General features: G+C 33.8%; 1 protein-coding gene across 6 annotated transcripts in view; it reads left to right on the top strand.

The window, feature by feature from the left end:
* The window catches only part of ATRNL1 (attractin like 1), a 774,559-nt gene that overhangs the window by 215,258 nt on the left and 537,682 nt on the right, over positions 1 to 21,619 (top strand). For all 6 annotated transcript variants that reach the window (XM_078434862.2, XM_078434861.2, XM_078434859.2 and 3 more), the window contains one exon: positions 17,909 to 18,002. In XM_078434862.2, coding sequence (XP_078290988.2) covers positions 17,909 to 18,002 — 94 coding nt within the window. The remainder of the gene's footprint in view (positions 1 to 17,908; positions 18,003 to 21,619) is intronic.

The raw sequence follows: 21,619 nt of genomic DNA, 5'->3' as shown, positions 1-21,619 counted from the left end.
GGTGTTGGTGAGGATGTGGATGAAGGGGAACCCTCTTGCACTGCTGATGGGAATGCAAACTGGTGCAGCCACTCTGGAGAACAGTGTGGAGTTGCCTCAAAAAGTTAAAAATAGAACTACGCTACAATCCAGCAATTACACTACTAGGTATTTACCCAGAGGATACAAAAATACTGATTCAAAGGGACACATGCACCCTGATGTTTACAGAAGCATTATCAACAATAGTGAAGGTAGGGAAAGAACCCAAACGTCCATTGACTGATGAGTGGATAAAGAAGAGGTGGTGTGTATGCACAATGGAATATTACTCAGTCATCAATATAATGACATCTTGGAAGACCTGGATGGCTCAGCTGGTTAAGCGCCCGACTTCGGCTCAGGTCATGATCTTGGGATTTGTGAGTTTGAGCCCCGCGTCGGGCTCTGTGCTGACAGCTCAGAGCCTGGAGCCTGCTTTGGTTCTGTGTCTCCCTTTCTCTCTGCCCCTTCCTCCCTCGTTCTCTCTCTCAAAAATAAATAAACATTAAAAAATTTCAAAAAGAGGATGAAATCTTGCCATTTGTAACAACATGGATGGAGCTAGAGAGAACTATGATAAGTGAGATAAATCAGAGAAAGACACAAATACCATATGATTTCACTCATATGTGAAATTTAAGAAATGGAACAGACGTACATAGGGATAAAAAAGGAAATAGAGAGGCAGACCATAATAAAGACTCTTAACTATAGAGAACAAACTGAGGGTTACTGGAGGGGAGCTGGGTGGGGGATGGGCTAAATGGGTGGTGGGTGTTAGGGAGGGCATTTGTTGGGATGAGCACTCGGTATCATATGTAAGTGATGAATCGCTTTATTCTACTTCTGAAAGTACTATTACTTTCTATGTTAACTATGTTAACTAAATGGAAATTAAAAGCTTGAAATAAACCAAAACACTTTAAAAATGGTTTATTAAAATTACTTTGTTTCTCATGGATGTCCAGGAAGATTCTCTGATGCAAATTTGCTCTAAGGCTGCCTGCCATTTACTTCCATCCTTCTTTCTTTCCTTTCATCTATGTATGTTTGTATGTGTGTATGTGTGTGTGATCTATCTATCATTTATCTATCATCTATCAGTCTTTGTAACTATGGAAGTGTGTAATATTGTAAAGAGCTTGGGCTTTGGAATCCTACTACTTGGGTCCATATCCAGGCAATGCCACTGTATCTTGGATAATTATTTAACCTCTTATTGTCTCAGTTTCTTCACCTAAAAATAGTGTGACTAATTTAATTTATTGTGAGGCTTAAATGAGATACTTTACATAGGATATAATATGTGTTTCTGGCAAATGTTAACTCTAGAATGCTATTATTGCAATTGTTACTATTATTCTTACTATTACAGTTGATAACACCAGTAGGCTTAAGTATGTTAAGAAGAATGTATAGTTTAGACTTTTGGAACAGTATTATTTTTGTTATATAATCTCCAATCTGACTCATGAATTTTAGTAAATGAAAATAAGTGAATGCTTCATTGAATAGGATGGCTTAGTATACTACAATGGCTCAACACTTAACACACTGAATTTCCAATGAGGGATTACCCCTGAATTCACATACTATTATTGAGTACTTAACTATATGCAAAATCCTGTGTTAGGACTTAAATTTCTATACATCGTGTGGGTGCTATAATAGTGTTATGAAGAGTTTGAATGATAGAAACAGGGAGAAAAAGACTAATTCTGTCGGAAGGATCTGGGTAGGCCCTTTGGAGCTGAGTTCACTTTATAAATTTCAGTGTTACGTGTTTTATCATTAGTTGCATGCTTTCATTATACCTTGTTCTCAATGTGAGACAACTGAACTATAATGCTGTCAATCCCTAAAATGTTTTAAAATATTTATGTGTACTTGTTTTGAGTATTCATAAAAAGATGTATTATAAGAACAAAAAATCCTCTCCAAATCATGAAATGTAAGCATTTTAAAAGTTGCAGTCATGTATGATCAAGAGTTTTCTTCATCTAGCTTTTACTGTTTTTGGTTAATTTTTTGCAGGATGTTTAATGGAAATAGTTGGTATTATCAATAAGATTATTTATCATTGCATTCATAATTGGTTTTGGCAAAGTCTAATATTTATTAAATTATGTTTTTTAGTTCATTTTGTTGTTCTTTTCATAGGCTTTTGAATAATAAACACTGCTGATTTATTTTTCTTCCTACATATGTTTTTATTTTTATAGTGATAAAGAAACTCTTATTATTTTCCAATTTTGGAAAAAAAAGAGTCTGTCAACATAGTGACAGTTCTATTTTTACCTTTGTTTCTTATGAATACAACTTATGTTTTTCTTTGTGATAGATTGTGGATATCTGCCCATAACTGTTACAGAAGCATATAATATTTCAATAAATATACTGGATTATGACACAACTATCCTCTGAGCCTAGAGGGTAGTAAAAAGGAATATGAATGAACTCTTCTTTCTTTTGAGTATGATGGGAGATTTTTTAATTTCAAATCCTTCTCACATATTACAGGTGTTTATAGGAGCTGAAAGTTTATAACCAAATGAACTTGAGCGTTTCTTGAAATAAGTGTAAGAAGTTTAATACTCTCAAACTGGGAACATTGACCTGAATAATCTAAAACTGCAGATAAATGAAAATCGCTTGACATGTAAATCTTATTTCTGTTAATTATTTTGACACAAAAAAGTCAAAACTTGTATTTTCTTAGTATACATGATTATAAAGGCCAACCTGAGACTTAAATATCCCAAAGAGAGGTCATTAAATGAATAATTATATAATTAGATGTAGATATTTAGTATATGGTATAGGTATGAGGTTTTACTTTGATTAAATATTTTCTTCAGTGGGGCACCTGGCTGGCTCAGTCAGTTGGGTATCCAACTTCAGCTCAGGTCATGATCTCATGCTTTGTGAGTTCAAGCCCCGTGTTGGGCTCTGTGCTGACAGCTCGGAGCCTGGAGCCTGCTTCAGATTCTGTGTCTCCCTCTGTCTGCCCCTTACCCCCTCACACTCTTTCTCTGTCTCAAAAATAAATAAACATTAAAAATTTTTTTTAATATTTTTTTCAGAATAACGTTTTTTAGATAACTTTAAACACATTAAGAAAACCAAGAAAGGCTTTTTAAACTATGTGGAGCTACCTGTTTAAATTGAATGATTAAAAAGAACCTTTATTTCATAGCTTCTACAATATTTTAGCTAGTTTGTCTTCTTTCTCTACTAATTATTTTGAAATGTTTTGTTTTTCTGGTCAAAGTTTTCCTCTAACTTCAAATACTCATAACTCTTTTATCTATTTCATCATCTTTTATCTACTTCATCATTCTGAGCTCTTTTTATCTATCCTCATAAAAGGAATCAAAAGGGCAAGAACTGAGTACATGAAAAGTAGTTAGACCCAACATTAAGTCAGGTAATTTCAGAATGACCTTGATTGTGGGTTAGTAGAAGGTGCAGCTTACTACTTCCTTCTGTTAGATGCCTTTTCTTTAAAGTTTATTTACTTGAGAGAGGGAGGGAAGGGGGGAGAGAGAGAGAGAGAGAGAGAGAGAGAGAGAGAGAGAATGAAAGAGAACACATGCGTGTGTGTGCTACTGCATGAACAGGTGAAGGGCAGAGGAGGGGCAGAGAGAGAGAGTCCCAAGCAGGCTCCGTGCTGTCAGCACAGAGCCAGACACGAAGCTGAATCTCATGAATCATGAGATCATGACCTGAGCCGAAGTCAAGAATCACATATCCAACAGACTGAGCCACCCAGGTGCCCCAGATGCCTTTTCCAATAGATGTCTGTGGGCTAAGCCTCATGAAACTGCTGGAGACATAGTCACTGAACTTTTGAGTGTTGAGGAACTTTGCTTGGCTTACTTTTGTACCTTGTTTCCTCAAGATCTCCTTTCCTATTTTTTATTGGCACAAACTTCTACTTTCCACCTATCTTAACTTAAACTTAATCTTCATGCCAACTTCTGGCATTTGGTAGTGTTATTTAAGGTTCTAGGCCTGATGATATAGAATATTTCCACCTCTAGTTACATGTTTTTAGCAATGAAGTGTGTCACTTGCATGCTTTCTTTTCATTAGCACGAATGTATCACTAATGTATCACTAATGTATCATTAATGTGTCACTAATGTATCTCATGGAATTTTAAAAACTACTGAATGATTTTAAATTTACAAGTACAACACTTATCTATTTGCGACTAGGTAGAAGCCATTATTTTATTTTAAGTGTATAATATTTCTCTTTAATTTCATGCGATGTAATCCTTAGCCCCCTTTTCAAGCATGAGATTTTGTGTTATGAGGACCTGGTACTCTTTGGTTGTTTAAAAAGTGATGTTAGATATCATAATTTAATTTAACAGTAAAAATGGCCCTTATACTATCATACAAATGTTAAGGAATTCTTACTTGCTTCAAATGGCAGGCCTAGGGTGAACACTAAAAGGTAGATTTAAAATGGAGCGTATTCCTCCTATTCTGAAACGCCAACCATTTATTTAGTATACTCTAGAAAATTAGAGGTTACTCTAAGAAACTCTAAGCATGTATTTGGTTTTATTCTGATTTTTATGGATGTGTTAAAAAGCAAAATTATACTAAATGCCAATTTGGATACATACTTTTTCATTGCTCAGATAATGCACAAACACTAGTTAGTGATGGTGGACAAGTTAATTATATATTAGAAATGCCTAGAACAGGTGTAGGAAAGCATCAGCATAAGTATTTTCTGTAAGTATTTCATAACCATATTAAAATCCTTCTAATATACTATTAACAAGGCACACCTTTTCTCTCAAGGTCCATTTTTATATACCATAGAATATGGATGCAAATATTTGCTTTTCTCTTAATTGCAAATAATTTTATCTATACCTTTTATCTTGCTTTTTCTCTGTGGGCTCATCTACTGATTTTATAAGAATAATAATCTGTATTTTTAGGATTTAAAGAAGTATATAAACATTTTATTGTGTATTTATGTTAATAAACAATTTTAACGTGTTTTTTGGTTTCCTGTTAAACGTTGTGTACAAGGCCACTACTGTTCATATTAATTCATTCAAAAAACTGAATTCAGTGACTTTGTTGTTTAAAACTCTTCTCCCTTCATCCCCATCTTACTTGTTGATAATACCCATTAGGCCCACACGATTCCTCTCTTCTTTTGCTGTTGGAAGTTACAGGTTAGCTGAAATGGAATAACTTCTTATTAAATGTTTGCTGAATGAATGAATGAATGAATAACCTGTCTACAATTTCTATACCCTCTGTACAATGTCTCCATTTGTAATCTACCTTTATATTTCCTTTATAAGAAGGGAAGCAAAGACATAATTTTCTTCCTAAGAACGTTCAGTAATTTTATTACCATTTCATAAATCTTTCATTGCATACAAAGTGAGAAATAAATTAAAAACTACTTAGTAAGACTTACAATGCCTTTTATGCTGTGCCCTAAAATAATTTTTCTTGTTTCACATTCTATCTTGTTTCTCATATTCCCTCACATCTTTACTTCTCTTTTTCTGTATTTCCACATTTTAGTTAATGACACTAAAATTTTCTTTGTCAGTTAAACTCCAAGCATTACGTTAAAAGTATATAATAGTTAATACAATAAATGTATTAATAAATTATAATGTATAATAATCTATTAATAAATATATAATAATAGTCCATAATATATATAACTAATAATTAATAGTTTATTTATGCCAGAAATATTGCTAGGAACTTTGCCTAAATTTTTATGTTTCATCCTAAGCATTTTATAAAGTATATACTATTATATTCATTTTTCAGGTGAGTAGACCAAGAATATAGGCCTAAGTACCATGTTAAAGGTTATGCCTACAGGTGCTAGAACCAGAATTCAAATGTGAACTACCTCATTCTTCTACTCCAAACCTGTATGCTCTCATATCTTGTTGAATCTTAGCTATAATCAGTGGTCAAGTCTTATCCATTTCAAAGCCACAGTAATATCCAGTTGTGTCTGTATTTTAGCCTAGGCTATTCTAATAGTTTCCCAACAGATCAGCCTCTCTTTCTTTTAATTATTCTTTTCTTATTTATTTATTTATTTGAGAGAGAGAGAGAGAGAGAGAGAGAGCGAACAGGGGAGGGGCAGAGAGAAAGGGGGAGAGAGAATCACGAGCAGGCTCTGTGCTGTCAGGCCAGAGCCCCAAGCAGGGCTCAAACCCAGGAATCCTGAGATCATGACCTGAGCTAAAATCAAGAGTTGGATGTTTAGCTGACTGAGCCACTCAGGTGCCCCTCTTTTGATTATTCTTTTATTTTATGGCCAGGACATTCATAATATTGTACCTTTTTACCTCAGGCCCAGCCACTCGTTCATTCAAACCGAGCTTTTTACCCATTTGAGCTACGTTTACTTCCCTGGACATTGCTGTACCTCTGAACTCCCCAAGTCATTTTCCAGATCTCATCTCTGGAAATTTCAGCCTGAAAATGTTTTGTAATATTTCTCCTAGCTTCAGGCAGTGTTGGTACCTCCATGGTGATAGACATCAGTGTTTTTGTAAGTCATTGTTTACTTGTTTTTCTAAGTAGTATGCAGACTTGAGAAAAGTTTGTCTTATATGTTTTTAATTTTTTATATTGTGTTTGTATCCTCATTCCATAGATGGTAGTACTGTGCTTGGTTTATAGTTAGCATTTTGTTATATGAGTGTTACTAGGAAAATACAATATTTGTGTTTTCTGTTTTACTCATTTGCACATAATCTATAAGAAAAATAATTCAAATTTCCTAGCTAAGTAACTTTCTAGTTTCAACCAATATTTTCATTAGAGCAAGAGGTAAAAAAGTAGCTTACTGTTATTTGCAAGCTGATTTTTCTTTAAAAAAAAAAAGAAAGAAAGCTATAGAGATGCCTGGGTGGCTCAGTTGGTTAAGCGTCTGACTTCATCTCAGATCATGATCTTGCAGTCCGTGAGTTCGAGCCCTGCGTTGGGCTCTGTGCTGACAGCTCAGAGCTTGGAGCCTGCTTGAGAGTCTGTCTTTCTGTCTGTCTGTCTGTCTGTCTGTCTCTCTCTGTGCCTCCCCCACTCACACTCCGTCTCTCTCTCAAAAATAAATAAACTTAAAAAAAAAAAAAGAAAGCTCTTTTGTTTTTCATTAATAGAGGGAACAGTGAAGCAATTTTGGTCCCACATGTATATTTTATTTTGCTGGGAATGAAGATTGGTTTTAATAATTATAGATGATGTTTTATTCTTTACTCATAACTTATTGAGCAGTAAGTCAATATTTTATATATAAGTTTTTTTGTTAAGTACTGAAAAAAGAAGTTATATAAAGTTTAGATAAGGAAGAAAGTGCAATTTATATAATTTTCTTCTATTTCTAGTTTTTCTAGAAAAGATAAATAGAATCTCTGTGTTTCACTTTTCAAACTTACCGACCACATTTCTCCTCACTGATGTATTAATTTTCGGGTCATTTTAACAGAATGTATTGTCCTTTAAATGTTAGCAGCTAACTTCCAAATATTATCTATTTCACTTTATCATATAATTTGTATTTTAAAAGTATATTTTTCATATTCTTCTATCTGTCAACAGCTAGTTCTTTCATTCATTAAAAGAAAGCATTTGGGTATATTATCGGTAATAGAAGACATTTGGGGAATTATCCACAGAGGAAGATTTTTTTTTCTTGAAATGGTAAGGTCTAGTGTTTTCTTGAGAAATGAAATTGCTTATTTCACATATTGCTAACAGCATCCCTTCTCAAAATGGAAACAAAACAAAACAAAACAAAACCCTTAATAACTTGTAGAGAAACAAGAACACCTCAAAGTTATTAAACATAATGTTGTTATTTACCTACAGGTCAAAAGCATAAGCCTGTATTTTATTTTTGGGAGGTGTATAAATGTTTAATCTTTTCAAAATTGAAAAGGTCTATTTAACTTTTTTTGTTTTGACATAATTTAATACAAAAGTTGCAAGTAAATACACAGTCTCTTCCCTCTTCTTGGTGTCTCAGTTAATCATTGAAGACTTGATAGGCCTTTATCCCTTAAATACTTTAGTGATATTTTCTAAAAACTAGAAATTCTGTAACCTTATAGTTACAGAAATCAGGAAATGAACATTGGTGCATATTGTTATTAAATGTAGACCTTACTTAGTTTCCACCATTTGTCCCAGCATTGTTCTTTTTTTTTTTTTTTAACGTCTATTTATTTTTGAGACAGAGAGAGACAGAGCACGAACAGGGGCGGGCCAGAGAGAGAGGGAGACACAGAATCTGAAACAGGCTCCAGGCTCTGTCAGCACAGAGCCCGATGCGGGGCTCGAACTCACGGACCGCGAGATCATGACCTGAGCCGAAGTCGGACGCTTAACCGATTGAGCCACCCAGGCGCCCCGAGCATTGTTCTTTAGAGAAAAAGAAAATCCAAGATTACTGGTTGTATTCATTTATATGTCTCTTTACACTTCTTGAATCTGGAACATTTTTTGAGCCTTTCTTTTTATCTAGTGATGTTGACATTGTTTAGGAATACAGCCTAGTAGTGTGTGTGTATATAGAATGTGCTATGGCTTTGTTTGACATGTCTTTATGATTATATTCTGATTACACACTTTGGGCAGGAATACCACTGAAGTTATGCTAAATTGTTTTCACCATATTGAGCCACATGCTATCATCGTTCCGTTAATGGTAATGTTCAGTATGAACGTTTGGATAAAGTGTTGTCTGCTAGATTTATGCACTGTAAAGTTACCTTTTTGTCCTGTCATGAAAAAAACTATCTTTTGGGAGATACTTGGAGACTGTGAGTATTGTATTAGTTTTTAAACTTTGACCTACTAGTTTTATGATTTTTACCAAATGATTTTCTCATTCATCAGTTTTCTGTACTGACTATTTGGCTTGATTTTACAGTGAAAAGCTTTCTCTTCTTTAGTTTGTATATCTTATCTATGTATCTATCTATGATCTATCTCTTTGTATCATTATCTATTTTTCATATATCTATCAGTGAACACTTTATCATTCTTTGAGCATTTTCTTGTGTTTTAGGTCTTGTAATATTCCTGCCCTGACTGGCAACTGGCATTTCTTAAGCTGCCCTGTTTCTGTTAGTGGGCTCTTTGCTACAAAGACATCTTTATTTTTGGATCATCTCAACAGACAGAGCTAGAGAATAAATATCTGTGTACATACGTGCATATATGTGTGTCTACCCATAGACATATATACATTCTTAGACATAACTGCACACACTGGTACACATTTTTACCTCTATTTGTATTTTATATTAAAATCCATGAGTTTACTCTAATACCTAATTTTCTGTCCCTTAACTACAGGGTTCATTCTATTCTTCCTACTTTCCAAATTTTTAATCCAACTTTCATTATCCACAGCATATATTTTTTAATTTCTTCAGTCTTAGAATGTACAGAAGGTATTTCCAGAGTTGTAACCCATACCTCTGTGAAAAGGAAGAATATTAATTGGAGGTTAGCATTTATTTATTTATTTTGTCTCCGGTGTGAGGACATATAATCTCTAACTGTGTTTAAAAATTGCTTGTGTTTGGGGCACCTGGTGGCTCAGGCTATTGAGTGTCCGACTTCAACTCAGGTCATAATATCACAGTTTGTGGGTTTGAGCCCTGAAGCGGCTCACTACTGTCAGTGTGGAGCCTTGCTTCAGATCCTCTGTCCTTTCTTTTTCTGCCCCTCCCCTGCAATGTGTGCTCTCTGTCACAAAAACAAGTAAATGTTAAAAAAAAAAAAAGTGCTTGTGTTCATTCTTTTTCCCTCCTTCAGTGTGGTTGTTAGTCATCTGAGTAAGGGTCATTCATTTATATCTGTGTTTACTTAGCTTTAGCCTGGACCCCATCAGTATCATTGATGTTATTTTCTTTTTTGAGTATGTGAAACATTTACATGGTCCCCAAAGTCAGGAATGTACAAAAAGTCATTTTCCTCCCTACCTCCTCCCCCCCCCCCCCAATTCTTTCCATGACATTCTTATTCATGCCTTGTAAACAACCTGTCTCAAACCATTCTCTGGTTTATCCTCCCTATGTTTTTTAAATTAAATATGCAGAAACATGCACATTTTCTTATTTTTTTACACAAAGGGTAACATGTCTATTGTACTTTTTTTGTCATATAATAACATACTTTGGAAATCATTCCATGTTACTTACAGAGATCTTCCTCATTCTTTTTATAGCTACCTAGTACTGCATTTTGAGAATATACCACAGTTTATTCAACTATTCTCCTAACTCTGAATATTTAGGCGAATTCTAATAATTTCAAATGTCAGTAATGGTAGCGGAAACTTTTGTGTGCATAGATATTTCTGTACTATAAGAGGTGTTTCATCAGGATAAATTCCTCAAAGGGAGCATGCTAAGTTAAGAGATAAAAACATACACAGTGTTGCTAGCAATGATTGTACCAGTCTGCATTCCCACTAGCAGTGTATAAGAGTACCTATTTCCACATAGATTTGTGAACAGAATATATTTTTATACTTTTCAACTTTTGTCTGATAGGTGAAAATTAGTAAATGAGTGTTTTAATTTTTAGTTCTCTTATGGGTGAAGTTAAACTTCTCTTTATGTATCTAAGGACCATTTTTATATTTTATGTTAATTGTCTGTGTATTTGTTCAATTCTCTTTGGGGATATTTTCATATTTTTTCCTCAATTTGACAAGAGTTCTTTACTTATTAGGAATATTATCTATCTGTTGAATAATTTTCTCTAAGTTGGTCTGTCTTTTGACCTTGCTTATGGTGATTATTATTTATTTTGCCATGCTGAAGTCTTTATATTTTAATGTCATCAAAATTATCACTTATTTTATTTTAATGTTGTTTTGAATGTTTATTTTAGAGAGAGAGAGAGAGAGAGAGAGAGAGAGAGAGAGAGAGAATCCAAGTGGGGAAGGGGCACAGAGAGAGAGGGAGACACAGCATCTGAAGCCAGCTCCAGGCTCCAAGCTGTCAGCACAGAGCCTGACATGGGGCTCAAACCCATAAACCTTGAGATCATGACCTGAGCTGAAGTTGGATGCTCAACTGACTGAGCCACCCAGGTGCCCCAAAATTATCACTCTTAGAATTAGAGTTAGAATACTTTTTTTTTACATCCTAGTTATCTAAGTTACCTGTATATTCTTGGCTTACTTGTATAGTTTTACTTTTTTACATTTAGGTCACTGATGCTTTTGGAGTTTAATTTTGTGTATGGTGTGAAGTATGGATCTAAGGTTACCTTTTTTGGGGGGTGCCTGGGGTGGCTCAGTCAGTTAAGCTACCGACTCTTGATTTCAGCTCAGGTCATAATCTCACGGTTTGTCCCTTGTGGCTCCATGTCGACAGCGCGGAGCCTGCTTGGGGTTTTCTCTCCCTCGGTCTCTGCCTTTCCCCTGCTTGTGCTCTCTCTCTCTCAAAATTAATAAATAAATTTTAAAAATTAAAAAATATAATGTAACCTTTTTCTATCCATTGTCCCAGTGACATTTGTTTTAAAAAAATCATTTTGATCCATGATTTAATATACACACTTTTTATATACTAAAGTTTCATATGTATTTGGTTCTATTCATGGATTTTCTATTGTACTCTGCTGAGCTGTTTCTCCATTGATGTGCCATTATCTCAGTGTTTTAATTATAGAGAGCTTATAAATGTTTTAATATCTAGTAGGCTGGGTTTTTTTTAAGCTTTTTTAGTGTTTTCTTGGCTATTCTTGCATGTTTATTTTTTATATGATGATTATTATCAATTAATTCCCATCAAAATGTGGTATTATTATTGAGATGTAAGATTCATGAATTAATTCAAACAGAACTGACATCTTTATAATGTTGGTTGCTTTTTTTTTCAAGAGCAACACATTTTTTTTTAATTTTTTCACAACTACTTTTATGCCTACAATGGATTTTGCATATATTTTTTAAAAATTTATTCCCAAATATTTTATCTTCTTCATTCCAATTATAAACTAATTTTCTATCTGTTACCTGTTTTTTATTATTAGAAGGTTATTGATTTCAGTATGTTACTTAATTATGTTACCTTACTGGATTGTTTAATGTTTTAGTTTGTGTTACTACTGCTTCTCTGGGATTGATTCCCAGGCATACTACTGTATCATTTCCAGGTGGAGATAGTTTAACTTTTTCTTTCTAGTTCTTAAGTATCAATTAATTTTTCTTGTATAATTACACTGGCTAATATCTCTAGTACAATATTAGTAGTAAAAGAGTTATTGGGTAGTCTTGCTTTGTTCCTGTTCTTAGCAGAAAAAATGCTTCCATTGTTTCCTTATTAAGCAAGATATTGATTATTTTTGTATATAATGTCTGTAGATGTATATAGTTACCTAAGAAGTATCATCTCGTTCCTGTTTTCTTTAATATTCTATCAGGAATGAACATTTATTTTTGTCAGAATTTTTAGTGTCTAGAGTGACAATATTTTTTTCTCTTTAGATTTATTAATATGTATACTAATGAATCTGCAAATGATGAGTCAACCTCGTAAAACTAATAGTTTTAGTGTGTATTTACTGCACAGGCAATTATTGATTGTGTGACGGTTGGTTTGTGTGTGTAAAACATGTGCGGTTAGTTTCAGCTTTAAACACTTTTTATTTCTATTACATTTTATTTTATTTTAAGTACAGTTATCTTACAGTATTAAATAAGTTTCAAGTGTACAATATAGTGATTTAAGCTTTTGAACTTTAAAAAGTACATTGTAAATCATATTTGAAATTAACAACATATGTGGTCAGTAGGCTACATGTTGTCTATATGTACATAAATTCATCACACACAAACATATATTTTCTGATAAGAAGTTTAAGGAATCCCAGAATATAATTCTTAACTTTGCTACTTACTGATGTATAAGCATGGCTATGTTTTTGTTTGTTTGCTTGTTTTGTTTTTTCTTTGAAGCCGTTCCTATGTCAAATGTGTATAATAACATGAATGGTGAAAGATTAAAGAGGTAATTAATATGTGTGAAAGTACCTCAGAAATATATAGTCATGTATAGATACAAAATATTGGTATTGTTATTAACCTACTTCATGTTTTATATTTATAACATAATGAATACTTAATGTTTTTTCAGATTATGTGATTCATCAATTAATAAGTATTCAAAGCATCTTTTAAAGTAACTTCACTGAAAACAATACAGATTCAAAAAGATATATTTAAAAAAATTTTTTTAATCACTTTTGAGAGAGAGACAGTGTGAGTAAGAGAGGGGCAGAGAGAGGGAGAGAGGGAGAATGCCAAGTAGGCTCCGCACTGTCAGTGCAGAGCCTGACGCGGGGCTCAAACCCATGAAACCATGAAATCTTGACCTGAGCTGAAACCAAGAGTCAGACACTTAACTGACTAAGCCGTGCAGGCATCCCCCAAAAGAGATATTTTTTAAAAATTCAGTCAATTGGAATTTAAGAATTTGAACTTGAGGCAAGTAGTAATTTTTGGTGGTAGGACAATGAGGGAAAAAAACTGGTATTTCTTTTGATATTCATGTTTGCTTTGTGAATATGTTCTAATGTGTCATTCTTGCCTCATTTATAGCCCATTTGTTCATTTTTTAGTTGAATAAAAACTAGATTAAATAAATAAAATATAAGAAATCAATTACAAAGGGTTTAAATACTTTAAGCAGTCATTAGCAATGGTCAAGAAATATAGCCGGCTAGAGTAAGAAAATAAAGTATGACTCATTTTCTTTTATCAAAGAAAATGAAACAAGACTAAAGTTACTCTTTTATAAAACTAAACACAGGGTATTGAGCATGCAATTCCAGAAGAGTTGAGTTAAAATTCATTTTGGTGAAAAATTTTAATTGTTTTAAATGGGAGAGGGTTCTCTTCTATTAGGAAAACGAAAACAAGTGGTTTTAAATGTGGTTTTGGGAAAACTGACAAATTATGTGAGTCCAGACTGTACAGATTAGGGATTGGCTTTTTTTTTTCTCTCTCTAAAGTGTTAAATAGTAAATTTTGTTTTTGTAGACCAGATACGGTTGCTGCTGTTGTTGCCTCCTCCTTCTCCTCCTCCTTCCCTCCTTTATTGCCACCTTCACCTCCTTCTCTTCATAATCTTTTAAAAATGTAAAACACAGTCTTAGCTTATGGCCCATACAGAATTGGAAATGGGCCTCAGGGATACAGTTAGAATAAAGTGTTAGCATTTCTCTTTCCATTTTTGAAAATGTTAGCTTTGGAATATAAAATAAAAATCTTACAGCCTGGCACTTTATGACTTTCCAATCTATAACTGAAATCCTTGATACAGTGCCATTTGCCTGAAGGTTCCAGTTACTTAGTTCTAGATTCTTGTTTCCCATCCAATTACAGTTCTAGAGCAATGCCTTACACCCAAGAGCATTTAGTAAATATTGGATCTAGGACTAAATAACTGAGTTTTACAACTTTTTATTTAGGCAAGTACAGATGTCAAATATCCTAACTAAACAAAGTAATTTCTGTAAGTTAGATGGTCTGTTTTTAATTATGAGATCTATCTAGGGGCACCTGCGTGGCTCAGTTGGTTAAGTGTCCAACTTCGGCTCAGGTCATGATCTCGCAGTCCATGAGTTCAAGCCCTGCGTCGGGCTCTGTGCTGACAGCTCAGAGCCTAGAGCCTGCTTCGGAATCTGTGTCTCTCTCGCTCTCTGCCCCTTCCCTGCTCATGCTCTGTCTCTCTCTCAAAAATAAATAAACATAAAAAAACTTAAAAAATGAGACCTTTCATTATTTCAGTAAAAAAAAAAAAATCACACTGATCACACTGTCTCAACAACAGGTACATGGCAAAGTTGTAATTCTTGCATTTTTAGTGAGAAAATCAGATTGCTAAGGTATTATTGGTATCAACATTTCATGTTTATATCAAAAAGAAACCACTATATTCTGTTTTCCCTTTTCATACATAAGTTTGTTGTTGTAAATAAAAATGTAAGTTTGAAGAATAGAACTTTAGGTTAGCTATTTGAACGTTTGCCTTTGCCAGAATTCTTACTACTTTAAAATCTAATATATAGCATCTCTGCTAAAAATCAAGTATAATATGCTGGAATTATACAAAGGATATTAAATGGGCATTATTTCCAAACTTCCATAGATTCTTACTATAGGTATTCCACAGATAGTAACGATATAACTATGAAAGTTACTCAGGCACATAAACTGACTTTGCAACAAGTACTTCCAATGACTACTGCTTTTCAGTTTCATGTTTCAAAGTATATTCCTCATGTACAACTTGTTGGAATAACCCATATCACACCTTTTTTTCTATTCTTCTTGTTCAGTTTTGCTTATAAGTTGATATTTCAGCTTTATACTGTAGAGGAAGAGAAATAACATGTGACCACATAATGTCCCTCTAGTGTATGTCTAGGCTATAAAATCATCATCATATAAAATTTGCCAAACAAAAGGCCACCGTATGATGGTTTCATAGGTGCTTATTCAGCATAAAAAGATAACCTCAAATGCTGACAACAGAATAATTTCAACAGTGTCATGAAGTATAAATCTCAAAAAATTGAATTTAGAATACATTTGTGCCATTTTAGCCTGAAGTACAGAACCACAAGGGAATTCTCTCAAAATGAGCTTACATTAAAAGGTACTTTAACACAATTTTTTTTTGGTCTCAGGAATTATTAAAGCTACTATACAATGATAATTCTTTTAAGAAACTCTGCAAACATAACTCTTATCCAGTTCTGCCATAAAGGGTAAATAAAAGGTTTATCTGAGTTTTAAAATATTAATGTGTATCATTATTTTTAGTAAAGTTCTGGATATAAAACAATTTGAAACTCTGCAATTTAATACTAAGATATCATGGTACATTCATTTACTATTTCTGAAGTTAGATGTAATCAATACTTCTTAGGGACCCATTATTGCTTGTTGATAGTTTTCTTTATTCCTTGCAATACTACCCATTGTCATTCATTTTTTGTGATTCTCACATGTTGTGTTTCCATAGTTAATTCTACAAACTTAAAGGAAAATTATGCTGATTTATTTAAATATTCTTTAAGAGGAAGCAATCACCCTTTTCTGTGGAAATCTCTTCTAGCAAAAAACAAGCAACAAAACAAAAACAACCCCAAGGTCTTAAAAATCTACCTAGTACCAAAACTAGGGTAGGGTTGGGTGTATTTACTTTATATTAATCATGAAAGCAGATAATCATAAGCAATTAGAAAGGTGCATAGTGTTCTAGAATATTTTATACTTTGATCAAAACCAGTGACTCATTAACTGATTTATATATGTATATCTGAATCAGGAAAAGACTACATTGTTTCATTTTCATCAAGAGAGTGATGTAACTAGATGGAGGTGTGTAGGAACAGCGTAGTTCTCATTGAAAGTCTTTGAAAGGGCTAGTGACTTGGTTGGCCTTGTCTCTTTAGACTATATTTCAGGATTGGCAATGAGTTGTAGCCCAGGTAGAAAGACCAGATATGGGATTGTATTGGTGTCAGTAAGAGAAGGTGAATGACAATAGTATACTACCAATTAGTGGCTATCACAAGGAAAAGGAGGGATCAGATACAAGAGGGACTGTGCATGCAGAAACTAGAACCTACCAATCAATTGGATGTTGGACACGATTAAATATGAAGTTGGTGTTCCAAATAATGGGAATGCTACTCTTTAATAAGGAATGCAGAGTAAGATGAAATGAGTTCACCTGAGCCAGATTGACTGTGTAACTATTACACCATGGAATGTTTCAGTTAATATTCTGGAATACTAAAACTGAGAATGATCTGAGAAGCTTATTAAGATGGTTTGGGGGCAATAAACAGGCATGCTTTTTTGACACGGTATAGAACTATTTTTATTATATCATTGGCAGTGATAATAGCAGTAGAAGTAATAGCTGCATATATTAGGTGCTTGATTTGTGTTAGATATTTAAAAACACATGTGGATCCTGAGAAACTTAACAGAAGACCATGGGGGGAGGGGAAGGAAAAAAAAAAGTTAGAGAGGGAGGGAGCCAAACCATAAGAGACTCTTAAAAACTGAGAATAAACTGAGGGTTGATGGGGGATGGGAAGGAGGGGAGGGTGGGTGATGGGTATTAAGGAGGGCACCTGTTGGGATGAGCACTGGGTGTTCTATGGAAATCAATTTGACAATAAATTTCATGTTAAAAAAATAAAAATAAAAACACATGATCTCATTTAATTTTCACATCCCTACTAAGAGCTAAGTATTTTTATTTATTTATTTACTTATTGTTTCAATTTTTTATCACAAATTCTAGTTAGTTAACATATAGTATACTGTATAATATATAGTAGAATTTAGTGATCCATCACTTACATATAACATCCAGTTAAGAACTAAGTATCACTGTCATTTTTTTTGCAGATGAAGCAACTGAAGCATAGAGAAGTTAAATAAATTGCCCAAGGTCACATAGCTGGTGATTATAGATGTACATTTTAATGCCAAGCTGTTTGACTCCAAAACTCTTGTACTCTTTGAAATTCATTTCATCAAATAGATGTAGCAAATCAGAAGTGGAAAGGAACCCAAAAGAAGAATACAATAATATGTGTATCCATACTAAACTTCAGGATGCCCCAAAGACTTTAAAGAGTTTCACAAAATTTTTAAATAAGTGAATTTACTTGCCTTTAGTTAAAGATAACTTATGTGGTAACCCTAGTTTTTGGGTGGCAGGGAGAAAATACACAGTATAGAAATAAGATAAAAATAATACCCGGAAATGTGATATAAGTTTTTGAGGGAGAATATTAAGTGTTATTTTTGTTTTGACTTACAGCTTGTACATGCAGTGGCCATGCCAACATTTGTCATATGCACACAGGAAAATGTTTCTGCACAACTAAAGGAATAAAAGGTGATCAGTGTCAATTGTAAGTAAAAATGAATTTTTAAAACTTTTGTGGATTGAATTTCTGCTGTAAACTAACTGTCTAGGTTTTCTTTTTTAAGTTTAGTGTTACACTAGTTAAGCAGCCAATATTGTTGTAAACTAAGTTTATTTATTAATGCAACTAAGTTCAGTTGCATTTTATCAATTCTCATGAAAAATAAAGCTTTTAAATTTTTTTAATGTTTATTTTTTGAGAGACACAGAGTGTGAGCAGGGGAGGGGCAGAAAGAGAGGGAGACATGGAATCCGAAGCAGGCTCCAGGCTCTGAGCTGTCTGCACAGAGCCTGATGCGGGGCTGGAACTCACAAGCTGTGAGATCATGACCTGGGACGAAGTCAGATGCTCAACTAACTGAACCACCCAGGCACCCCCAAAATTAAGCCTTTTAAGATGGCCTTTTTTCAGAGCCTTTAAAATAGAACCCATAGAATATGTTTGCCTTTGGTATCTTTCTTTTTTTTTTTTCTTTTTTAACATTTATTTATTTTTGAGAGACAGAGTGTGAGTGGGGGAGGGGCAGAGAGAGAGGGAGACACAGAATCTGAAGCAGGTTCCAGACTCTGAGCTGTCAGTACAGAGCCTGACGTTGGGCTCAAACTCATGGACTGTGAGATCATGACCAGAGCTGAAGTTGGACGTTTAACTGACGAGCCACCCAGCTGCCTCTGTCTTTAGTATCTTTCTAAAAAAAGAAATACTCTCAAATTTTTGGAAAACACATATATCAAATTTGAATTTTATTTTTATAATTTTCCTCCATATCTTATGAAATAAATAACTCCAATCAAATGTTTTTTGCCTTTCTTTTGAATCTGTCATTGTTAATTAAAATTGTAGTCATTTAAGACTTTCAAGTTGTTCTTATACTTTTCTTCTTTTTCCGTTTTACTAGACATGAACCCACTCTTGTTACTCTTTTAGTAGTTTTATGAATGATTTTTGTCTTTTTATAATTTAGTTGTTAGTGCTCATTTCAGCAGCACATATATTATAATTTAGTTGTTCTTCTCAAGATTTATTCTCCCCTTGCCCAAAATTAACCCTAAAAAGCAGCTGTTTGATGTTATTTAAACTTTCTTTTTTTCTTATTTAAATATATCATATAATATTAAAATAATTTTTATGGTTCTGAATTGTATATACTTATTATAGATATAAATGTATTTGACACAAATCATAAACTCTAATAAGTATAGAATTATGAAAAAACTAATAAAAGATTTTCTAAAACTTTTATATCCAAAGACCTGTTAACCATGGAAAATGATCATTTTGTTTGTTTTTATTTAAAGCAAATATGCTATTTGCTGTAGAATTATTTTAAACATTTCAAGGTAGATGATCATGTCTTTGACTAGGCATTTGGGTATCATAGGTTTTTAAGTTCAGAGAAGGTGAGCACAACCATATTTTATTCCTTCTCCACAGTCTCTTAAAAAGGAGGTGAAAGTATAAGATCTTAGGGAAATTCCTATTAAGGAAGGCTGTTTTGGTCTCAGTACCATTGGAAATTAAGTCAGAGTTCTGTGTTCTAATATAGCAGATACTTCTAATATTTTGCTGAATATTAGTGTTCATAAGCAGGCCACCTTCTTGGTCTGTGCATTTGCACAGGGCTTCATGCTTAGAAGGGCATCATGCTTGGGTTAATGCATTGCTTTCACCATCTTGAAATTCTTAATAAAATTTTAACAAGAGCCTTATATTTTTATTTTGCATTGCTTCTTGTTTCACTCTCCCCCTCCATGAAATATATATCAGGTTCTGGTCATAAACAATAAACATTTTATTTTTGTTCTGAGATTCCAGTATTCCATCAATTAAAACTGACAATTTAAATTTGTACTGTAGTTTTGTATAAATGGTACAATCATTTATAATAATTATCTCTTATGTGATGTGGTACAGTAGTAAGATACTTTTGTTTCCAGATTAGAGAGAGCAGTGTTTTAATTCATGGAACTCATGGGATTATAAGCTTAGAAATACAGAGTTACAGGGTTTGGCATATGTATGAAATAGTAAAAAAATAAATTATATAGTTCTGAATGATGAAAGTACATTTTGCCCTAGTTATTATTTATGATTTTTATAAGCAGGGAAAAATTGGAATGTTAATTAGTATAGTATTTTTTAGATGGTCTTTGTAGATAGAATTATGTTCATTATTTTTTCTTCATTTTATTTATTTGGCTTTGGAGTGTGGGGCAATGAAAATAGGATCATCATTCTTAAAGCAATTATTTTCTACAGTGTGCATATATTGAAAATGAGACTCTTGTTAGGAAGCAAAGCTAGCCATTCAAATCACTAAATAATTATTAAATGAGTGCTTGTACTATTAATGAAGATGAATAACACAGTTTTTGCTTAAAGTATGTTTTGGGCTAACAATGGAGACACTAGCCAAAATATAATGTACTAATTTATTGTATTAGTGATTGGAAGTGCTTGTGAACCTCTCCCTCTTCACAGGATAATTTCTTTTTGGCTCTAAGTATGTAGTTGGACATCACATCTTCTTGTGTATTTTTCATAACCTCCTCAAACTGAAATTGGTTCTTTTGCTATGTGCTAATTTGTTCCTTGCATTATCTGTGTACTTGCCTGTATCCTTTGCTAGAATGACATTCTTTAGGGACCGTATCATCAGTACCACAATGTAAGGGTTCAGTAAGCTTATTTAATGGAATGGAATGAAGAAAGTGTTGAAGGAGTACTGAAAAGGGAGGGATTAATTTACCCTGGAGGGATTAGGTAAGTTTGAGAAGAGGATACTTGAGCTGAAACTTGAAGGAGGAGGTAGAATGTTCTGGGTATAGAATACAGTGAACAGAAGGGGAAACTACATCAGTAAAGCAAAGAAAGAAGTGAAAATGGAAGTGATTATAGCACTTCCGATTTTTGCTTAAGGACATAGAGAGCTGGAAATAGTACCCATCAGTCCCACCTTTACAGTGAAAGAAAAAAGAGCTAGGCAAACTGAAAATCCATGAGCTTGCTGGAAATCATTGGAGAACTGAGATCACAGGGTAACCAAATGGCCAAAAAAGTAGAGAGAAACAGGAGCTTTCAGGGAGAGAGGGGACTGGAACACTGGGTTACCTGGAGTGAAACCAACTGGAAACTTAGGAGGGCTGAGCTGAGCTGAGGTAGTTGATAAATGGCTGCTCAGGTTTGCACTGTTGGAGAGCAGAGCTCCTGCGGGCCACAGGAATTGATAGGGGTCCAGACCCTTTTTAGAGTATCCCCTCTCCCCCAGTGAAGCCCACCAGTTGCTAAAGGAACAAAATGGAGGCAATTTTAAGAATGCATTTCCTGTGGTGTAAGCTGGGGGAAAGGGAGTGGCAGACACAGATGCCAGGGCTACAGTAATGAGGTCAAAACACTCATTTAAAGGGGCACGACATTATTTATCTTGACAGGGTAATGTAAGTTCTCATTCTGGCTCTGACCTAAAACACAGTTTGGAACTGAGAAATGGTAACTTATAACATGAGTATAATGGAGATATGAACTATAAGATAAATATGTAATGAGTGAGGTGGTATTCTCTATGAAAATTGTGTACTTTTGAGGAGCAACATGCAGACTTC

This window comes from Panthera onca, chromosome D2 (genome assembly GCF_046562875.1).
Source record: "Panthera onca isolate mPanOnc1 chromosome D2, mPanOnc1 haplotype 2, whole genome shotgun sequence".
NCBI lineage: Eukaryota > Metazoa > Chordata > Mammalia > Carnivora > Felidae > Panthera > Panthera onca.
The sequence above is the reverse complement of the archived record's forward strand: the minus strand, read 5'-3'. Positions and strand labels throughout refer to the sequence as shown.